Source organism: Mesoplodon bidens (assembly GCF_964165515.1).
Source record: "Mesoplodon bidens genome assembly, chromosome: 10".
NCBI classification, from domain to species: Eukaryota; Metazoa; Chordata; class Mammalia; order Artiodactyla; family Ziphiidae; genus Mesoplodon; species Mesoplodon bidens.
The window spans coordinates 98,675,174-98,693,332 of NC_138172.1; the positions used below are offsets into that span (position 1 = coordinate 98,675,174).

At 34.5% G+C, this 18,159-nt stretch overlaps 1 protein-coding gene across 1 annotated transcript in view; it reads left to right on the forward strand.

The window, feature by feature from the left end:
* Positions 1 to 18,159, forward strand: part of LOC308624337 (uncharacterized protein) — a gene marked incomplete at its 3' end in the record, with an annotated part of 268,953 nt that overhangs the window by 183,762 nt on the left and 67,032 nt on the right. Inside the window, 2 exon segments of the mRNA XM_081247419.1 lie at positions 12,215 to 12,316; positions 12,318 to 12,372. Of these exon segments, the coding sequence (XP_081103545.1) occupies positions 12,215 to 12,316; positions 12,318 to 12,372 (157 nt within the window).

The window sequence follows — 18,159 nt, forward strand, 5'->3', positions numbered from 1 at the left end:
AAAGAATGAAACTAAAACAAAATTCAGGAGGAATAAACAAGTTTTGTTCACTCTTTTCCCCCAGCCCCTCACTGTCTTTGTGCTTAACCTGTCTTGTCAGAACTAGGCATGCTTAGTAACCGTAAGCACGTTTTGTTTGTATTTTAGAAGTAGATGCTCTTAAGAGCCCTTTGGATGATGATAAATTTACAGTTGTATCCAATAGGGAAAATACCTGTATTTTCCATACGAATAAATAAAGTCACTCCAACATGTCTGCTGAATAATTCTCTCTTTACTGATATTTCTAAACTATCTTTTTCTGAGATGGTGGAAAGCAGGGCAGCCCAACTCTTCTATGAAGCAAGCACTGTCACCATCAGAGGCATCTGGTCAATGAAATGGGGTTTTGCTCTGACATAAAAGTAGGCAAAGAGACACAGAAATCATAAGAACTCATCTCAGTGAAAAATCCCAATATGGATCTGTGCATGTTGACTGATTTAGGTTAGCACTCCTAATCCAGATGTTAAAGCAACAGTCCTAACTCTTCCGGGCTTTTGAATCAGTGCTGTCAAAATGTGATAACACTGCTGGCATAAAAGAAGTACAAAGAAGATCAAGGCTGTGGTGCAGGATGTTAATAGAGCATTTTGTCTAGCTCTGGGCACTAGAAGCTCCACATTATGGGGACTGGCTGTGTAAGCTCCAGATTGGACCCTATTGAGTTTGGCTGATTGAATCTCATTTCTCCAAGAGCCTGAATAATTTCTTGCTGAAGTGTTTCTACTAGAAAAATTCTCACTTTCCATAGCTCTAGCAGAAGAATTGACCAGGATGCTGGTTCCTTGCCACTGTGCAAGGAGGTTCTTGAGCTGGGTGTAATTACTTTGACTGGATTTTGTAGCTGTAAAAAAAGCATTGATCTCTTTAATGGTTTTCCTTATTATAGTAAGGATATGTTATTTAGTAAAAAAAATTGAAACTACTGAAAAGAATCAAAAAATAAATTAAAAGCATCAGTAATCTCACCATCGAAACAAAGCATTGTTAATCTTTTGATAAATTTATTTCAGTCTTTTCCTGTGTATATTTATTTTTACAAAGTTGAAATTGTACTGTAAGTATAACTTTATATGTTGATTTTTATGTTTGTTTTTGTTTTTATAAATTGAAGTATAGTTAATTTATAATGTGTTAGTTTCAAGTGTATAGCAAGTGATTCAGTTATACATATATATATATATTTTTCAGATTATTTTCCATTATAGGTTATTAAAAGATATTGAGCCGAGTTCCTTGTGCTATACAGTAGGTCTTTGTTGTTCATCTATTTTATGTATAGTAGCGTGTATATGTTATCCCAAATTCCTAATTTATCCCCCCCACCTCTCGTTATCCTCTTTGGTAATCATAAGTGTGTTTTCTATGTCTGTGAGTCTATTTCTGTTTTGTAAATAAGTTCATTTGTATCATTTTTAGATTCCACACATAAGTGATGTCATATGATATTTTCTTTCTCTGATACATGTTGATTTCAAACTTAAAGTTATATCATATTTTCATGTTAGTTCACTAACATACAATGCCTATACAATATTTTATACCATATAAGCAGTATAAAATATTTAAATATTGCTTTATTCCTGGACAATAGATTATTTTCATTTTTGTGCATCTTATAAATAATTCTGATGAACATCTTAAGCCTCAGGGTCTTGTCCCCATTTTTAATCATTCTTTGAATAGACTCCTAGAGACCCAGAATTTCTGGTTCAGAGAGTTTGATGTTTCCAAGACATTTGATAACTATTGTGAAATTATTTTCTAGAGAAGTTGTATAGAGTTATGCTTCCACAGCCGTGCATGAGGAAACTTAGCAAGTCGTGTTCACATCATGTGTGAACCTTTTATAATCTCATGGAAGAAATGAAATCTCATCCTTTTCTAAATGTGCATGCATCTTCTAGACACTAAATATTCTCAATATGCTTACCACCCATTTATATTTTCCTCTTGTGCGAATTGCCTTTTAAGTGTCCTTTTGCCCTTCTTTCTATAGATATTTAAATGTTTTTCTTACTGAGTTATATGAGTTTAATATATAATAACAGTATTAATGCTTGTGGATATTTTCTCCATTTGAAAATTATCTTTTAAATTAATTTTTTTATTTTGAAAAAATAGATATTTATAATTCATATACAGTAAAGTCTTTTGATCATTTTTATGTCTTTAAATATCTCTTAATCAAAATAATCTTTGCTCATTCAGAAATTTTACAATTATTTGCTTCTATTTTTATTAAGTTGGATATTTTTTCATTAAATTCCTTATCATAAGCTATGTAGAATTCATTTGATGTGGATAATGTCAAGATCTAAATGAGACAACCTTTTATTTTTTATTTTTCTGGTCTGTTCTTTAAGTTTGTATTATTTTTAGATATTAACAGTTTTGCCATTTTATCTTACTGGTTTTTCTTTTAAGTAATTTTAATTCATCAGCTTATGTTTTGGGTGTGATAGAGCTCCTCTTTTCCAGAGTTTCTTTTTTAAAATTTTCCTTTTTTAAAAATTTTTTATTTTTTTATTAGTTTCTGCTTTATAACAAAGTGAATCAGTTATACATATACATCTGTTCCCATATCTCCCCCCTCTTGCATATCCCTCCCTCCCAAGCTCCCTATTCCACCCCTCTAGGTGGTCACAAAGCACCGAGCTGATCTCCCTGTGCTATGCGGCTGCTTCCCACTAGCTATCTACCTTACGTTTGGTACTGTATATATGTCCATGCCTCTCTCTCACTTTGTCACAGCTTACCCTTCCCCCTCCCCATATCCTCAAGTCCATTCTCAAGTAGGTCTGTGTCTTTATTCCTGTTTTACCCCTAGGTTCTTCATGACATTTTTTTTCTTAAATTCCATATATATGTGTTAGCATACGGTATTTGTCTTTCTCTTTCTGACTTACTTCACTATGTATGACAGACTCTAGGTCTATCCACCTCATTACAAATAGCTCAGTTTCATTTCTTTTTATGGCTGAGTAATATTCCATTGTATATATGTGCCACATCTTCTTTATCCATTCATCGGATTATGGACACTTAGGTTGTTTCCATCTCCGGGCTATTGTAAATAGAGCTGCAAACAACCCAATCCAAAAATGGGCAGAAGACCTAAATAGACATTTCTCCAAAGAAGATATACAGACTGCCAACAAACCATGAAAGAATGCTCAACATCATTAATCATTAGAGAAATCCAAATCAAAACTACAATGAGATATCAAAAAATCTAGAAACAATAAATGCTAGAGAGGGTGTGGAGAAAAGGGAACACTCTTGCACTGCTGATGGGAATGTGAATTGGTACAGCCACTATGGAGAACAGTATGGAGGTTCCTTAAAAAACTACAAATAGAACTACCATATGACCCAGCAATCCCATTACTGGGCATACACCCTGAGAAAACCATAATTCAAAAAGAGACATGTACCAAAAAAAAATTTTCCTTTTTACCAAACTTTTATAGATGGTCATCTACAGGCATTGACATAAGAGAGAAACTCTAATGACCACCTATACCTCTCAGACTGTTTACTGCATATTTAGCTTTGCAGCGTTCTTCATAACTCTTCCAAGTAAAGCTTCTACTGATTTTATATGGATACTTTAACTCTAAATTCTTTTTTTTTTTGCTAGACTGACGTTTTCAGCTGTAATAAATTCTTTATCTGAATAGTCCAAAAGATCTATAGGCTGCACACATATTTTCTGTAATATGCAGAGAATGAGAAACCACAATTTAAATGACAGATTTGTTAAAGCTTTTATATTCCTGGAAGGAGTACACAAATCTGAAAGACTGGTACTCGAGTTAATTAGTATTTGGGGTGCTGATGTCTTCTTGATCATTGTCTTAATAGTTCTGAATAGCCTTATAAGTTTTAGCTACTGTCATTTATTACTTAGGAAAGTTAATTTAGATTAAAATAACTTAAAGACAGATTTTGATGAGAATATTCTGAGCGTATTCATTGTCTAGGGAATATGTATAAGATAATCAAAGATTTTCCACTTCTGAATCAATCTTCTTTACAATTTTCCTTACTGAAAGCAAAATATTATTTACCATGTAAAGGAAAAAGTTCTAAATATTGCTAAATAATTTTCATCCCTCTTAAATTGTCACTGAGTTATGGGCACTCTATGCCCTGAGAGACAGAAATGGACTATGCACATTTTGGTATGCTTGTATAGGAATAGACCTCTTTAAAAGATTCGGATGCTACATTGTGTCAGCTCCAGTATACTGAAAGATTGTAACCAAAATGGCTCATTGCTTTGGGTCCAGATCAATTCACTGTTCACCCATTTGCCAAAAGCCCATCAGTATCCTCCCCCTGTTCCTCATAACCAAGCTCTCTGATGTGGGCCGTTGACTTCATGCTATATCCTGACTCCCCTTCCATCTTTTCTTCTGCAAGTAGAAGGGTCTATTTCTACTCCAACTATCCCCATCTATAGCTTCAAGAAGCTGGGTCAGAGATAAACAGAACATTCCTTGACATGATATTCTCTTATAAGAATAAAATAAAAGCTGGTCAATTAAGTCTAAATTGTTAATCAGTCATTTGGTGAACTGGGTTTTGCTAAATTAGCCTGCTTCTGTAACTCTAGGATAAGAGAAACTAAACTAATCTACTGGATCTCCTTTTATTTATTTACTTAAATCCAGAGCTTGTGGGAAATTGGGTATGTGAGTTCTGACCAATAGCAAGTAGGTGTTAAGACAGTGTATGTACCTGAATGAGATGACAATGTGTAGATTATCTTGTTGGCACAGTCCAAATTCATGGTTTGGGCTTGTTTTAAGCCATGGGGACATGAAGTTTCCTTTTTCACTTCCATGTAAGTACTTGCACCTGATAGCATAATGTGTACAAGCCAATGTTATTCTCCACTTCTCTGCCTTAGCATTATATATAATCTCTAAAAATCTTCCTGAAGCATTTTCACTATACTTATCACTAAAACACTTGAACAAACAAATTATCAAACAAAAAGAGCAACAATTTTGGTTTGCTGTCACAAGCCAATGAGGATTACATGTACATAAAATGGTATGTTAAACTCTAAACCATGTATTTTAAATGTTACATCAGTACAGTAGTCAACTCAAAATGAAAAAGAACTATAGAGGCAAAATAACTTGAAACTCTGGACTGAGGACTGAAGGCAAGATTGTTAACTCTAGAATTCACCAGTCTCCTCTCTGGACCCAGGAAAGTGGCTGGAATACAATGGACACACAACTAATATGTGTTCGATTAAATACATGAACAAATAAATGAATACAATATCTACGTGATGAAGATACACCTTCTCTTTCAGATAAAATGGGACTCACAGGCTGTATGTTCAAATGACACTAGCTCCCAAGTGTTTTTTATTTTGAACTCATCCAGAGTATAATGAAGACGTGTGAAAAGGTACACGCATGGCTCTCATGTGTGTTAATCTGATTTATCCAAGTGATCAGAATAGGGTTTTAGTTTGAATTCTTTGGCAACAGCCAATTTTTTAAAAATACAGCACGGTGTGGAAGGAGAAATTTTAAAGGGTCATGATGATGCACATAGCAGGGGAAATGCAAAACATTTGGGCACTGTATGTGAGAAATCCAAAGGACCTTGGGAAGTGCTGACCACATCATAGGTGCAGAATGATCTCTAGCTCCAGTCTCACCAATACTCAATTCCACTATCCCAATCCCTATACTCCGCCTCCCTATCTGAGTAGTCTTTTTAATGATCTGATAAGTAGGTTAATATGTGGCATGCTTAGATGCTCGAAACAGCAGACGGGTTTCTGGTGATCTTGGACACGCTTGTGATGGAGCTATCATCCTGCAGCAGCACAAATGATAGAAGGTGTCTCAGCCTTAGGTCTGGGTTAAGTGCTTGGACAATACCTTTGTTAGGGATGTTGATCATGAGACCAGGATCTATTATCAGCCCCGTGCTTTCTCAGTGGCTAAGACCTCACAGATTAGTTTGCTTTGAGAAAACACTGCCATAAGTTCTTCTGGTTCACTTACTCTTTATAGTTTGGGTTTCCCTAGTAAACCTGATCCATCTACATAACCTAATTCCCTCAGTGCAATATAAGACAGTATGAACTCGTAGAGCTGATCCTTGTGGTCATGAGAAAGAATAGAATCCTAACCCTAATAAATATATTATTGGCTCTCATAATAATTTCAGAATCTCCAAGTATAGGTTCAGAAAACTTCCATCACATGCCATACAGATCAGCAAAATGGAGATTATAAAGAAAAGTTTTAATGTTTTCCTTTTAGTTACTGAATAGTAATTTTTGTCGTGTCCTGAGCACTTACTGTATACGTCAAACCTGGTTTGAATACAGTATATAGATTACCTCACTTAAACCTCAGACTGATTCTGTGATTCAGGACCAGTTACTGTCATCTCCTTTCATATGAAGAAACCAAGCCTTCATGACTTTAAGTAATTTGCCTAAGGTTGCAACACCTATTTTTATGCAGTCTTTGCAACTCCCAAAACTGCAATATTACTTCTATGTCATATTTCTTAATTTTTTTTAACAATAAGATTACTTAAAATTCACATCTGTGGTTAATTTTTGCCTAATGAATGGCTGTGATGTAGTGGTTCAATATCTGGCTTGAATCTTGACTCTGTTACTTACTAGCTGTGTGTCCTTTGGCAATACTTTAACCTCTCTGACTCTCTTTCATTTATTTTTAAAATGTGAGCAGTAAAATCAAACTTAAACCTTGCTCTGCTCCTTTGGAACAAGTTAATTGATTTAAATTGTATATTTCTAACAGATTTGTAATTTAGGCAGCTAAGTTTAGTTCTAAAATTTAGCTCTTTCAAGATACATATGAATTTAATTAAGCAATTTAGAACTTTCTATTAACTTTGACAACTCCACATATATATGTCAATGGGACTTCCAAATCGACATTCTGAAAAGAAACTCATTGTCTTCTGCTCCAGATCACCTCTTCACGTAAGGTTCCCTTTCTCAGTAAATGCTGAGATCACCTATCCAGTTCTGAAGACAAAACTAAGGCAGGAAGGAAAGAAGGAAGGAAGGAAGGAAGGAAGGAAGGAAGGAAGGAAGGGGTTTCCTACATCAGTAAATGCAAGATCACCCATCCAGTTCTGAAAAAAACAAACAAACAAACAAACAAACAAACAAACCTGGGAGGTTTCCTCAAATACTTTCTCTCACCCTCCATACAAACCTTCTCCAGGTTCTGGTGGTTCCTTAGCTCTTGAACTAGTTCATCTCATTCTATCCATAGGGTCCTTTCCCTGTCCAATATGCCCTAATCTCTCCCATGACTTACTGTAACATCAGCCTTCAACTAGTCTTCTTATATTCCCTCTTGTCCCTTTTAATCTATTCTCACTGTAACCAGCATCATTTTTAATCAAAAAAAAATCTCTTCTTGCTTTAATGGCTCCTATTACTCTTACAAATATGAGGTCTCTTGATTGGGACCATGCCTTCCCCACATTGTACAACCTTAATACTCTATGACCTCCCCATCACTCTGTGCCCTCCCCATCACTCTGTGACCTCCCATCACTCTGTGATCTCCCCCTCACTCTGTCATGAGGGCTCCTTTCCACCTCCTTCCAGGAATCTTCCCCTATCCCTTCCCCTACTGGTCGCACTTACCAAGTACTTGGCATTTGATAGGCACATGTGAATATTTTCTGACCAAGTAAGTACATGAATGAGGAGTAAATGAGGAGGATGATTGGCCCCTTACAAACATGAGACTACACATACATTGAAGGATATACACTTCATAACTAGAAACCTGTGACAGGACTGTCTCTGGAAATGGTGGTGGAGGGATGGGGTTGGTTCTTCACTATTTCCCATTGCATGCACATTTTTATTTTCTGTGTTTCTTTTTCCTTTTACTAAAATTACTTTTCCTTCTTTATTTTCTTTCTCTTCTTTATGGCTTCCTTGTATTTCCCTTTTTCTCCATTTAGTACAAGTTCATACAAAAGCCATTTGGATTTTAATTACTATTAAACAGAATGGTGACTGCTCAAGTATTTCTAGAAAGCCAACCAAAGCTTTCTCCATACATATAAGCACTTCAGTGTCACACCTCATCTAAAGTGTTCAACAATTCTGCTAAAGAATATTTGTATTTTAGGAAAAAAAATTAAATATTAAAAAAATGAATGAATGAATTTTAGCAAGCATATGCTTGTCACTCTATAAGAAGCTTGACTGTTTACATGCTGTCTATTCAGAGCTGTACCTGCCACAGTCTAATGTATTTACACCAGCAGGTAAGTAGTTTTCAAACTTAAATCATAAGCACATTGACTACAATATGTATAAAGCCATACTGCTGAAATCTTTTGTAACTTTTGGAGTTAGAAATAAGCAATCATATTTGATTCTTCTTCATTTTTATATATTTTTTAAATTTAGAGCTATTTTAAGTTATAGCTTCCATCCTTTTCATGATCCTTAAAATACTATATTAGCTAAATGTTCACACTTGTCCTTTTTAGCTTGAAAAGAAATGTCACATGCTAGGTTTCTGTAAATGACCCACATTCAGATGTGAACCAAACATAATAGCTTCTGCCATTCACCAAGCAGTGAATTGCTTCAAATGTAGGACAGAGGGCAGAGGACTTTGTAAATTACTTTGTTTCATTGTCCATCACCAGAACCTGTGGCATAATATGTGACCTATTTCTATAAACAATAATGCCTAAGGCTTTATGAACAGGTGGAATGTAGTCTCTCTTTTAATTACATTTTGAAGAAATTTTAAAATGTAAAAATTTTTAGACATATTGAATAGTTGCATTGTTAAAAGAAATTAAAATTTTCAACCATCACCATGTAATGACATGTATTTCAGTAGAATATCATAAAATTTTAGCTTTTTATTAAAAACAAACCTACACAAATTGCAAACGTAGTGCAATGACCTTGTGTATTCTCCTTTTAGATTCACTAATCAATAGAATTCTTTCCATGTTTGCTTTTCTCCTTTTCTCTCTTTCATCCAATATGATCCAATATCTTCAATTTTATGCAATTCAATCTGATATTTATACACACATACCCAAAATGGCAAAAATATGAAAATACATGCGTGTATTTGTGTTATTTTTAACCTATTTGAAAAAAACTTTCATAACTAAATATAATCATGGAAAGTTTAAATTTAACATTTTATTGAACAATTCTAATACTGTAAATACACAGAGAAAATAGTCTGTTGCTCTTTCTCATCAATTTCTACCAATGCCCTATTTATTTATGAAATTGGAACTGCTTTTACATTTTTTATCTTAATAGAAATTATTCTAACATTTAGCTGGAATCATTAACTTTCTCAAGAGAACCAAAAAAGTGAATATTTAATAGATGTTCACAAAATTTGATCAGTATGGACTGCATAAATATCCAAAAGGATAAAACAATTCACTTTTGGATAAATGTTCTATTGCTTGACTGATTATATTATCAAATGAATTACAGAATTATCAACGTTCAATTTATTTCTAAATTTTGCATATACGACTATGACCATAGACTATTTTCTCCTTGTTCGTGTAAGCTGGCTCTATAGAGCTGAGAAATATGCTAAAAACTAATAGAGGTTGGTAAGTTGACTCATTCACAACCCATAATGAAGCTTTTCACTGGGAAATGCCACTCAAAGTAGCAAAAAAAAAAAAAAAATTAAAAATCAAAATCAAACATAATTGACCTTCATACAGCTTTCCATATTCCAATGTGCCATTTTGTTCTCTGTTAAAGCATTTGTTTGCCATCCTGTAGATCCTGGCTTGGATGTTTGTATAATTATTCTTTCACACAGAATGAAGGAGATGTAGAGAGGAGACAGACATTTCCTGGGCAAAAGGAGCAGAAGCTATAGCAGAAACAGGACTGTGATTCCTAATTAATTCAAAGTTAATTGCATTGTTGATAATCCTGCACTTAAAATCTTCATATAGAAAATGTTTATGGCAGCAAATTGACAGTAATTTAACTACATTAAATCTTACCACCATTAAAAGAAAAAGATGAATGTTACATTAAACAAGCTTAAGAGAATGGTAAAGCCTAGTTCTTGTTTAACAAGACAACTAGCAAATCATTCAAATTGCTGACCTAGAATCTCCAAACCCAGTAAGAATAGTAGTTGCATTTCAAGATGGCACCAAGCCTTATGGACCATCAGAGATGCCGGTGGCAGTTTTGCTTTTTCAGTTGTTTCTCAGTATCCATGGAGGATTGGTTCCGGGTCCCCGGCAGATAAGATGCTCAAGTCCTGTAGTCAGCCTTCCAAATCCTGGGGTTCCACCTCCTAGGATACAATGAACTGTAGAACTGCAGATTGTGTATTAAGTTTGTGATACATGATTGGCTGAACCTGTGGATGTGAAACCCAGACATAGGAAGGGTGACTATATTTATTGAAAAATATCCATGTGTAAGTGGATCTGAACAATTCAAATCCATGTTGTTCAAGGGTCATCAGTACTTAGAATCATCTGTAGATTATGTATAATGCCTAATACAATGTAAATGCTATGTCAATATTTACCTGTGTACAGCAAATTCAAGTTTTGCTTTTAGGAACTTTATGGAATTCTTTTTCAAAATTTTTTCAATCCCTGATTTGTTGAATCTGTAGGTATAGAACCTGAGGATACAGAAGGCTGACTGTATTTCCACTATGTGATGATGAAAAATAGTTGAGGGGAAAAAGACACATGCATCTTAGTTGGCAAGAAAGGTCAAAAAAATCTATTTTAATATTTTGGAAAGGATCTAGTTAAATGAAGATATGTGTTGTGTCAGTTATTTTCACTGAAGAGTCAGATGATGGAATCAAATGAACTTGGGAGTTAACTCTGAGTTTAAATTCTCTCTCTGTTACTTATAAAGAGTAAGACTAACTTTTGATTTTAACATGTAAATATGTAAATGACAGGATTAAGGTAAAGCTAGGTAACACAGTGAATGTGAAATTAACTACCATTATAATAGGAAAGCAATACATTTAAATTTTATTATCTAGCCCATTTAAAGCAAAAGATAATTATCCCGATCATTGAAAGAAAATACTTAAAATTCTCCACACCGAGTAGAAAGACATTTCCATGGGATCCTTAATTATCTTGATAATCCGATTTATATTTTGGGCATCTTGTAAAAACTTACTTCTCAAATGGGTAGTTTATTGACACTGTGATGCATTAAGGTTCTTGATCTGGTCTACAGACTGTTAGTGGCACAATTCTATCTTTTTTAAACTGGTTCCAGGCAAACATGGTCAGCCAAGTGTCCACTAAATCATAGGATAAATATGATATTTCCCCAGAGTTTTAATTTTACTTAAACTTTTACAAAAAACAAGCATTATATTAAAACAAATATACTGATAGATTAAGGATAGAATATACATTTTCTCTTCTCTGACCTTAGAGGTAATTTATGGGAAAGTTTTATAAGCATTGGCTTAATTAATGTTTATAATACTCATCTAAATGTTACTAATGAAGTATTAATATTTTTAGTAAGATACTCTGCTGTGACTTTATCAGTATCACAAGAAAAGCAGTGCTTTTCTAAATGAATATTTAGAGTTGTTTTAAAAAATGGGAAAAGACTAAATGAGTGGTACATCAGGTTAGATGCTTCACCAGATTTGTCCATTTATTACTCACGTTGTAAAGCAACCAACCAAGCAAAACCTCTGTGCTGACTGAGCTTGTGGCATGACACTAAAACCAACTTGCTGAGGAAATATAAATCCAAACTCAAATTTCCTTTGACAAATCCCTTACATTTGAACTAATTTTGACACTCATATACAAAGTAATGGCTAAATATTTCTCATTTTTCTACAGTCTATAACTTAGAATCAGACATAGTAGGCTTCTAGGAGATAGCTGTAAAAATTCCAAATTGTTGTTGTTGGGTTATGATATCTAGCAGAGAAAATCATTAAATCATTTCTGGAATCTTAGTCAAATAATTTCTGAAAAATAAAGGGGACTAGTGAATTAAATACATAGAAATTTATAAAAGAGACAAAGTGTTTAACATTTTTGGAAAAAAGCAAACAATACTTGGGGAAAAAAACCAGATAACAAATGATTTTGCTTTTAGATTGCACAATGATTCCTGGATATTAGATGCATTTCAGCACATCCACAGTGAAGAAACCAAGTTTTTTATACCATATGATTTGGAGATTTCCAATCAGGAACTAAGATATAGTCAAGAGATCTGAGCAATGGAGAGGACTCAATGGTGAGAGGAGGAAGGTGAGTTGGTTTGAAGTAGATTTGTGTTTTGACTGCACGAAAGAAGCTCATTCCGTTAGCATATCAGCCAGCTGTTAAATTATCTCACATTGTTTTTGAAGCCATTTACTATTGTATTTGATCGCCACCGCTGTACAAATCTTGCCGCTCAATTGTATGTTGATTTTTTTATTAGTCTAAATGAGGAGACATGACCAGATGGTACTTATAATTCAGCATTCTTATCTTCTTAAAAAATATTTCTTGATACCTGGCATATATATATATATATATATATATATATATATATATATATATATATATATGGCAAAATTACACAACGGTTATGAAGAACATAAAGGAATGAGTTTTCACACACGACAAGATTTTCAGCCTTAAAGTGACTTTGAGTGAACAGGAGGAAAGGGATATTATTTCTGCCTTTCTCCTTTGATGCTTTTGTTAGTCAGTCCCCTAGACTAATTTCCATCTTTCAGGAGAAATCTCCTTTGTCTTTTTCATTGGCTTCACCAGCCTCTTATGTGTTAGCATCTCCCAGGGTTCTGTACTTGGTTTATTCTTTGTCTCACTCTCCATAGGCCTTTGATAAACCTCCTTTCAAACTGTATCTTCCATCCGGCTGAAGATGATCAAATACGTGTCTCCAGAATACACCTCCTTTCTGAGTCCCCCCAAAATACAATCCAGCAGCCTACTTGATATCTCCAGATGAATGTCCCAAATTTACCTAAAACCTAGTATGGTCCAAACAAAATTGACTTAGTTAATTAATTAATGCATACATTTTACCTGTGCCATTTACACTTCCATAATCTCTGTACTTGGCATTTTCATGTACTCTGAATCACAAAGATCTAAAACTCAGAGTTTTTCTAGACTTTTCTTTGTCTTCCTTAATATCTCCTCTTCTCTATTCCATTTGTTACTACCTATGTCTAGGACCTCAATACCCACATTCTGAATGACAGCCATACTTTGCCAATGGCTTTCTCTGCCTTCAATCTCATGCTACAGTTGCCACATTGTTGCACTGTCCATGAATTCATTCTCCTCTCTTGTCAAAATAGTATTTTTAAAATGCAAGTCTGACCCTGCAGTCCCCTGTCATAAAACTTTCAATAACTTCATACTATTGTGTGTTTGCCGTCTGATCTGATTCTTTTCTACCTCTCCAGTGACATCTCCTGCATGCTCATCTCTCTCATCCTTTCTCAACATTCCTCTTACCAAATGCTTCTTAGCAAAATAAGAGGAAGCCATATAAAATATGGATAATTTGCTAAATATGTCATACTATTTCACATTACCGTACATTTCTCTCTGTTTAGAAGGACAGCCTCCCAACTCCTCACGTACCACCAGGCAAAAGAACTATTCTCCTGGGCTCAGTTTGAGTGTTTTTTCAGTGGAACTGCCAGAGAAAACCATCTCCTTTTTGCTAACTGCCTGTTTTACTTGACCTTTCCAGCATCTAACACACAATCTAGGGATTAACTCCCCGTGTGTCCCTCTTCCTCTTTAGACGAAGATCTTCTTGTGTAATAAACCAATAGTTTCTCCATCTTTGTGTCCTCAATCCCTAACAGGGTCTGCAGAATATAGAACATTTTTATTGTCTATTTTTTCAATACATAAAATAATGTGTGCATGAACCATTGAATTATTAAACATATTTAGTCTGCCCGTATAATAGACATAAAATCTACCTCATCCTGTTCTCTATTTGATAGAAACCTAAACATTAGCTTTTAAAAAAATTTCACATGGGTTTACTAACAATATACTCAATATGTCTTGAATTCTGTTAATTTAATCATTAGTTTAAAATTACAGCAGACATTTTCAAGACCACTGTCCTTGACTTGAAGTAAAACAGTTTTTACTTTACCTTATATTCATTTTGGTTTCTTCTTCAAAAATCCTTGACTAACAGCATACTTTTTAAAAGGCCAAAGTGGTTGAAATGATCCTAAAAATCAAGCAAAAAGTATTTTCTCTCTAGGATAATTTTGAAGTGCCTGTTCATTTTATTTTGTCATTAATTTTCACAACATGGAAGTTTAGAAATTTGGAAGGCAAGCAAAGTTAAGTACCAAAATGATTTGAGTTGAACAAGAGAATACAGAGAAAAATAGAGAATTATTTTTATTTTAGCTAGAGAAGACAGAGAATGAGAGATGGGGGAGAATGGGAAGAACAGGAGGAAAGAGAGGAGAAGTGGGAGGGAGGGAGAAATCAACCAGTGCTTAAGTGCTAGAAGGAAAATTAAAGGAGATTGTGAAATTCCTTAATTCTTTAAAATTAATATTTATTCTCTTCTTTGTAAAATGGCTTAGCTGACACGTGATGGACAAGAGTAGAACTCAGGAAGAGAGTGTCACTTGAGCTTCTAGTCCATCATGCTGACTGTGTGTACACATTCAAATGGATCAGAGAAAAGACAATTTGATTAAATGTAACCAAAGTAAACGATTTAATCAAAGGCATTTGTGTCTTAAGTAAAATATTTTGGCTTAGATTCTGTTGAGCCATTAACAGAAGTTAATACATCTGGATGAATTGCTGCTGTTCCTTTCATAGCACAGACTCAGCATCCATCAGTGATGAGACTCATAGAGATGTTTATGCAAATCATTTGAAAAGTCTGTAGAACACCTGTTATTTCTTGCTGTTGGGGTGATGTTTGTTAAGCACACAGAAACATTCTCAAAGTTAAATGATAGACATATATATTTTATTTGTTTGTCACATCTCTTCATGACCTGGTGTTTATACTATGAAGCCTTTCTCTTCTTTATGATTAATTTTTGTATGTTATTCTTCTTAACTTGTTTTATGTTTGCTTGTCTAGTTTATTTCAATAGGGAAGCAAGGTAGCACTGTTGAATAATTGATGTACTGATTTCAAGATATTATACCAGTTTAATTGAGAGCAATCATCTATAATCTAAAATGCTAAATTAAGAGTGGAGTGGACATTTTAATATAAAAGTATTTCAAGTAAGTAGTCTAGAATTCTTGTGCTTTAAAAATTTGATCTAGATCTTTGCCATAGTGCTAGCTATTAAGCACGTGCTTCTCATTTTTATGCTCTGGATTAAAAATTGCTACATAAATGGACACTTTATAATATGCTTAATTTCATTTTATTAAATTGATAAATGCAAAAGCACAGAATACATTTAGAGTATGATGAGAATTTAGGATTATTGCATTTTGTAATTTTTATATTGTTCATACATACAATTTATCATTTGTGCAAAGACAGCCAGATGATAATTCCAAAGTATTTTAGCCATTTTTTTGAGAAGGAAAGGTCACTTTCAGTAGTCAGAAAAGACATCATTCTATTAAACTAATTTGCCTACATGCAAATTTTGTCATTTTTACCTCATTAACTATTTATCATGGAGTAAAAATATATATATTCATGAAGAGGCAGCTCACAGCCTGATGGAGCTGGAACTAATATTTTGCGACTCTAATGATTTTTTGCATCCTTAATTAGATAGCATAAGGTTGATATGATTAGGTCAGGATGTAGTGTTTTTCATTAAAATACATTTTAGAAGCTGTATTCATAATCTGCCCTTGCAATTAAATAATGAGCCTATGAATTTAATATTATCGACCCAATTATTATCCCATGCAAACGTATACCTTTAATAAATTTGTGCTGTAGCACCTTCATTAGCAACAGAAGAAATGATATTTCTAGGTACATAGATTGAATGGATATGCTTCAACTTATATAACGGTTTTAACCATATCGGGAAGCAAAGCTTCAGTACTTAGGCACTTAATTCCAAAACGTGCCTTACTATTTGTTGAAGACTAATTTACATTGTAATTATTTTCTTAAAGAAACTATCACTTTAGAATGGGCTATCAAAGCTCATAGAAGTAGCAGGATGCTAGGCAGAGTTGGAGAGTTAGGACAGTTGTGTATCGTGGGACAATGGAGTGTAAATTTAGAGATCCGATCAAGCAGTGTAACTGGAAAACACAACAACTAAAAAGTCTGTTTCTCGAGTGTCTGTATTATCTGAGAACTACCATATGCAATTAATGAAGATGAATATTTTTGTTGTATGTTAGAATAGTTTTTATTAAGGGATGGCTGCACAGTGGAAATAGGTACAATACTCTGAGAAGGAGCTGCCCACCTCTTATCATGAATGTGTACATACAGTGAAGCACACACACATAGAAACACACCCTGTTCTCTTATCCTTGCTATTTATCCACTAATTTTGTGTACTTGGGTAGGGAACGCAACAATTGAGTTCTTTAGTTCATTCTTGATGAAATTCTATTATGAAGGTTCTATACAATTTATAATTTTTAATAAAAAGAGATGATTAAGAAAACCTGAACCTACATTTACCGATGAATTACTAAGGAGGTAAAACTAACCATTGTTATTGACACAGAAAATTGCGGGTATTGTTTTGTGGTATGACTGCCACGTTTTCCTGGAAGTATTACTCATCTCTACTTGGGGAATACAGCCAGGGAGTGAGGTGAAAGCTTTGACGTGGGTCATAAATTGCAAGGTGGCAGCAAACAGAAGAAATGGAAGCATGTTGATGGGGGCTTGAGGTGGAGACACTTGATAGATTTTTCCATGCAAAAGTCTGTATTCAGAGTCTGTCTTTGCAATGAAATAATGAGCCTATGAACTGAATATTATCGACCCAATTATCATCTCTAAGAAAAAGGAGAGAGTGAGTCGAGGTATAGTGATAGGAAATACCAAGAAAGTCTGAAAACTGACAGCAATTTGTTTTGGCTGTAACGAAGGATGGAAAGGAGAGAGATCAGCCTAGAGGTAGGCTGGAAACTAGGAAAGTGCACACTAGTCAGGACTACATATTTGTCACAGGCAGTGGGAAGCCATGGAAAGTTTTCATAAAAAGAAGTAACTCATTCGGTTAAGACTTTGAGCTGCCTTTGCATTGACTTTTATAAATTGCTTATTTTAAAGCTGTAACTAATACTTTTGCTTCTTGGAAAGTAAATAGTTTAATGCACTCTGTCTAATACATGCTTCAGTTTTCCATCATTAAGAGCTGTTTATTCATGAAAGGTCCAAATGATCCATGGCATTCTCTAACTATCCAATCAAGTCCCACAGTCACTTATGGATTGTGTTTATGTGTCATCACATGTTCATCATCCTGTCCTGCAGCTGAGGGACAGGTCCAAGGCTTTGAGCATTTTACAAGCTTGGTGGGGACTTGAAAGTAGGTGAGGATAAACATGTCAGAGTGGTGGCTACTAAACAAAGAAGACGTGAATCTTGTTGGTTCAAAGCACAAACAGACTGCTCTGAGTCTAGGAGGTAGGAAGCAGGGTCTAACTCAACTAGAGCTGAAGATCATCTTCAGTCCTAACAGCAGGAGAACAAATGGTGGGCCCTGAAATCATCTACATGTAACACTTCTGGTCCCTGATTGTGATCTCAGTGGACTTTTACACTTACAGCCTTCACCCGTGGAGGTCCCCCCCTTTCCAACCGTCTGAAAGGCACCGAATTGTGTCCACTAGTAAGAAATAAGAATCTTAGGCTCCAGAACAGAATGCTTAGTGAAAGAGACATGCAGTAATGCAGAATGGTAAATGAACTGTTCTTTGTTGGGAAGGTAGTGGACTAGGTGCTAAAAACATTGCTGCATTCAAGAAGAACATTTCTTTTTTTCCAGTAAAGAATGTCTCTTAGGGACTTGAGTGAATACAGCTTACAATTATGCCTAAATTATCTTAAATAAAGAGGTTTCTGCTCAG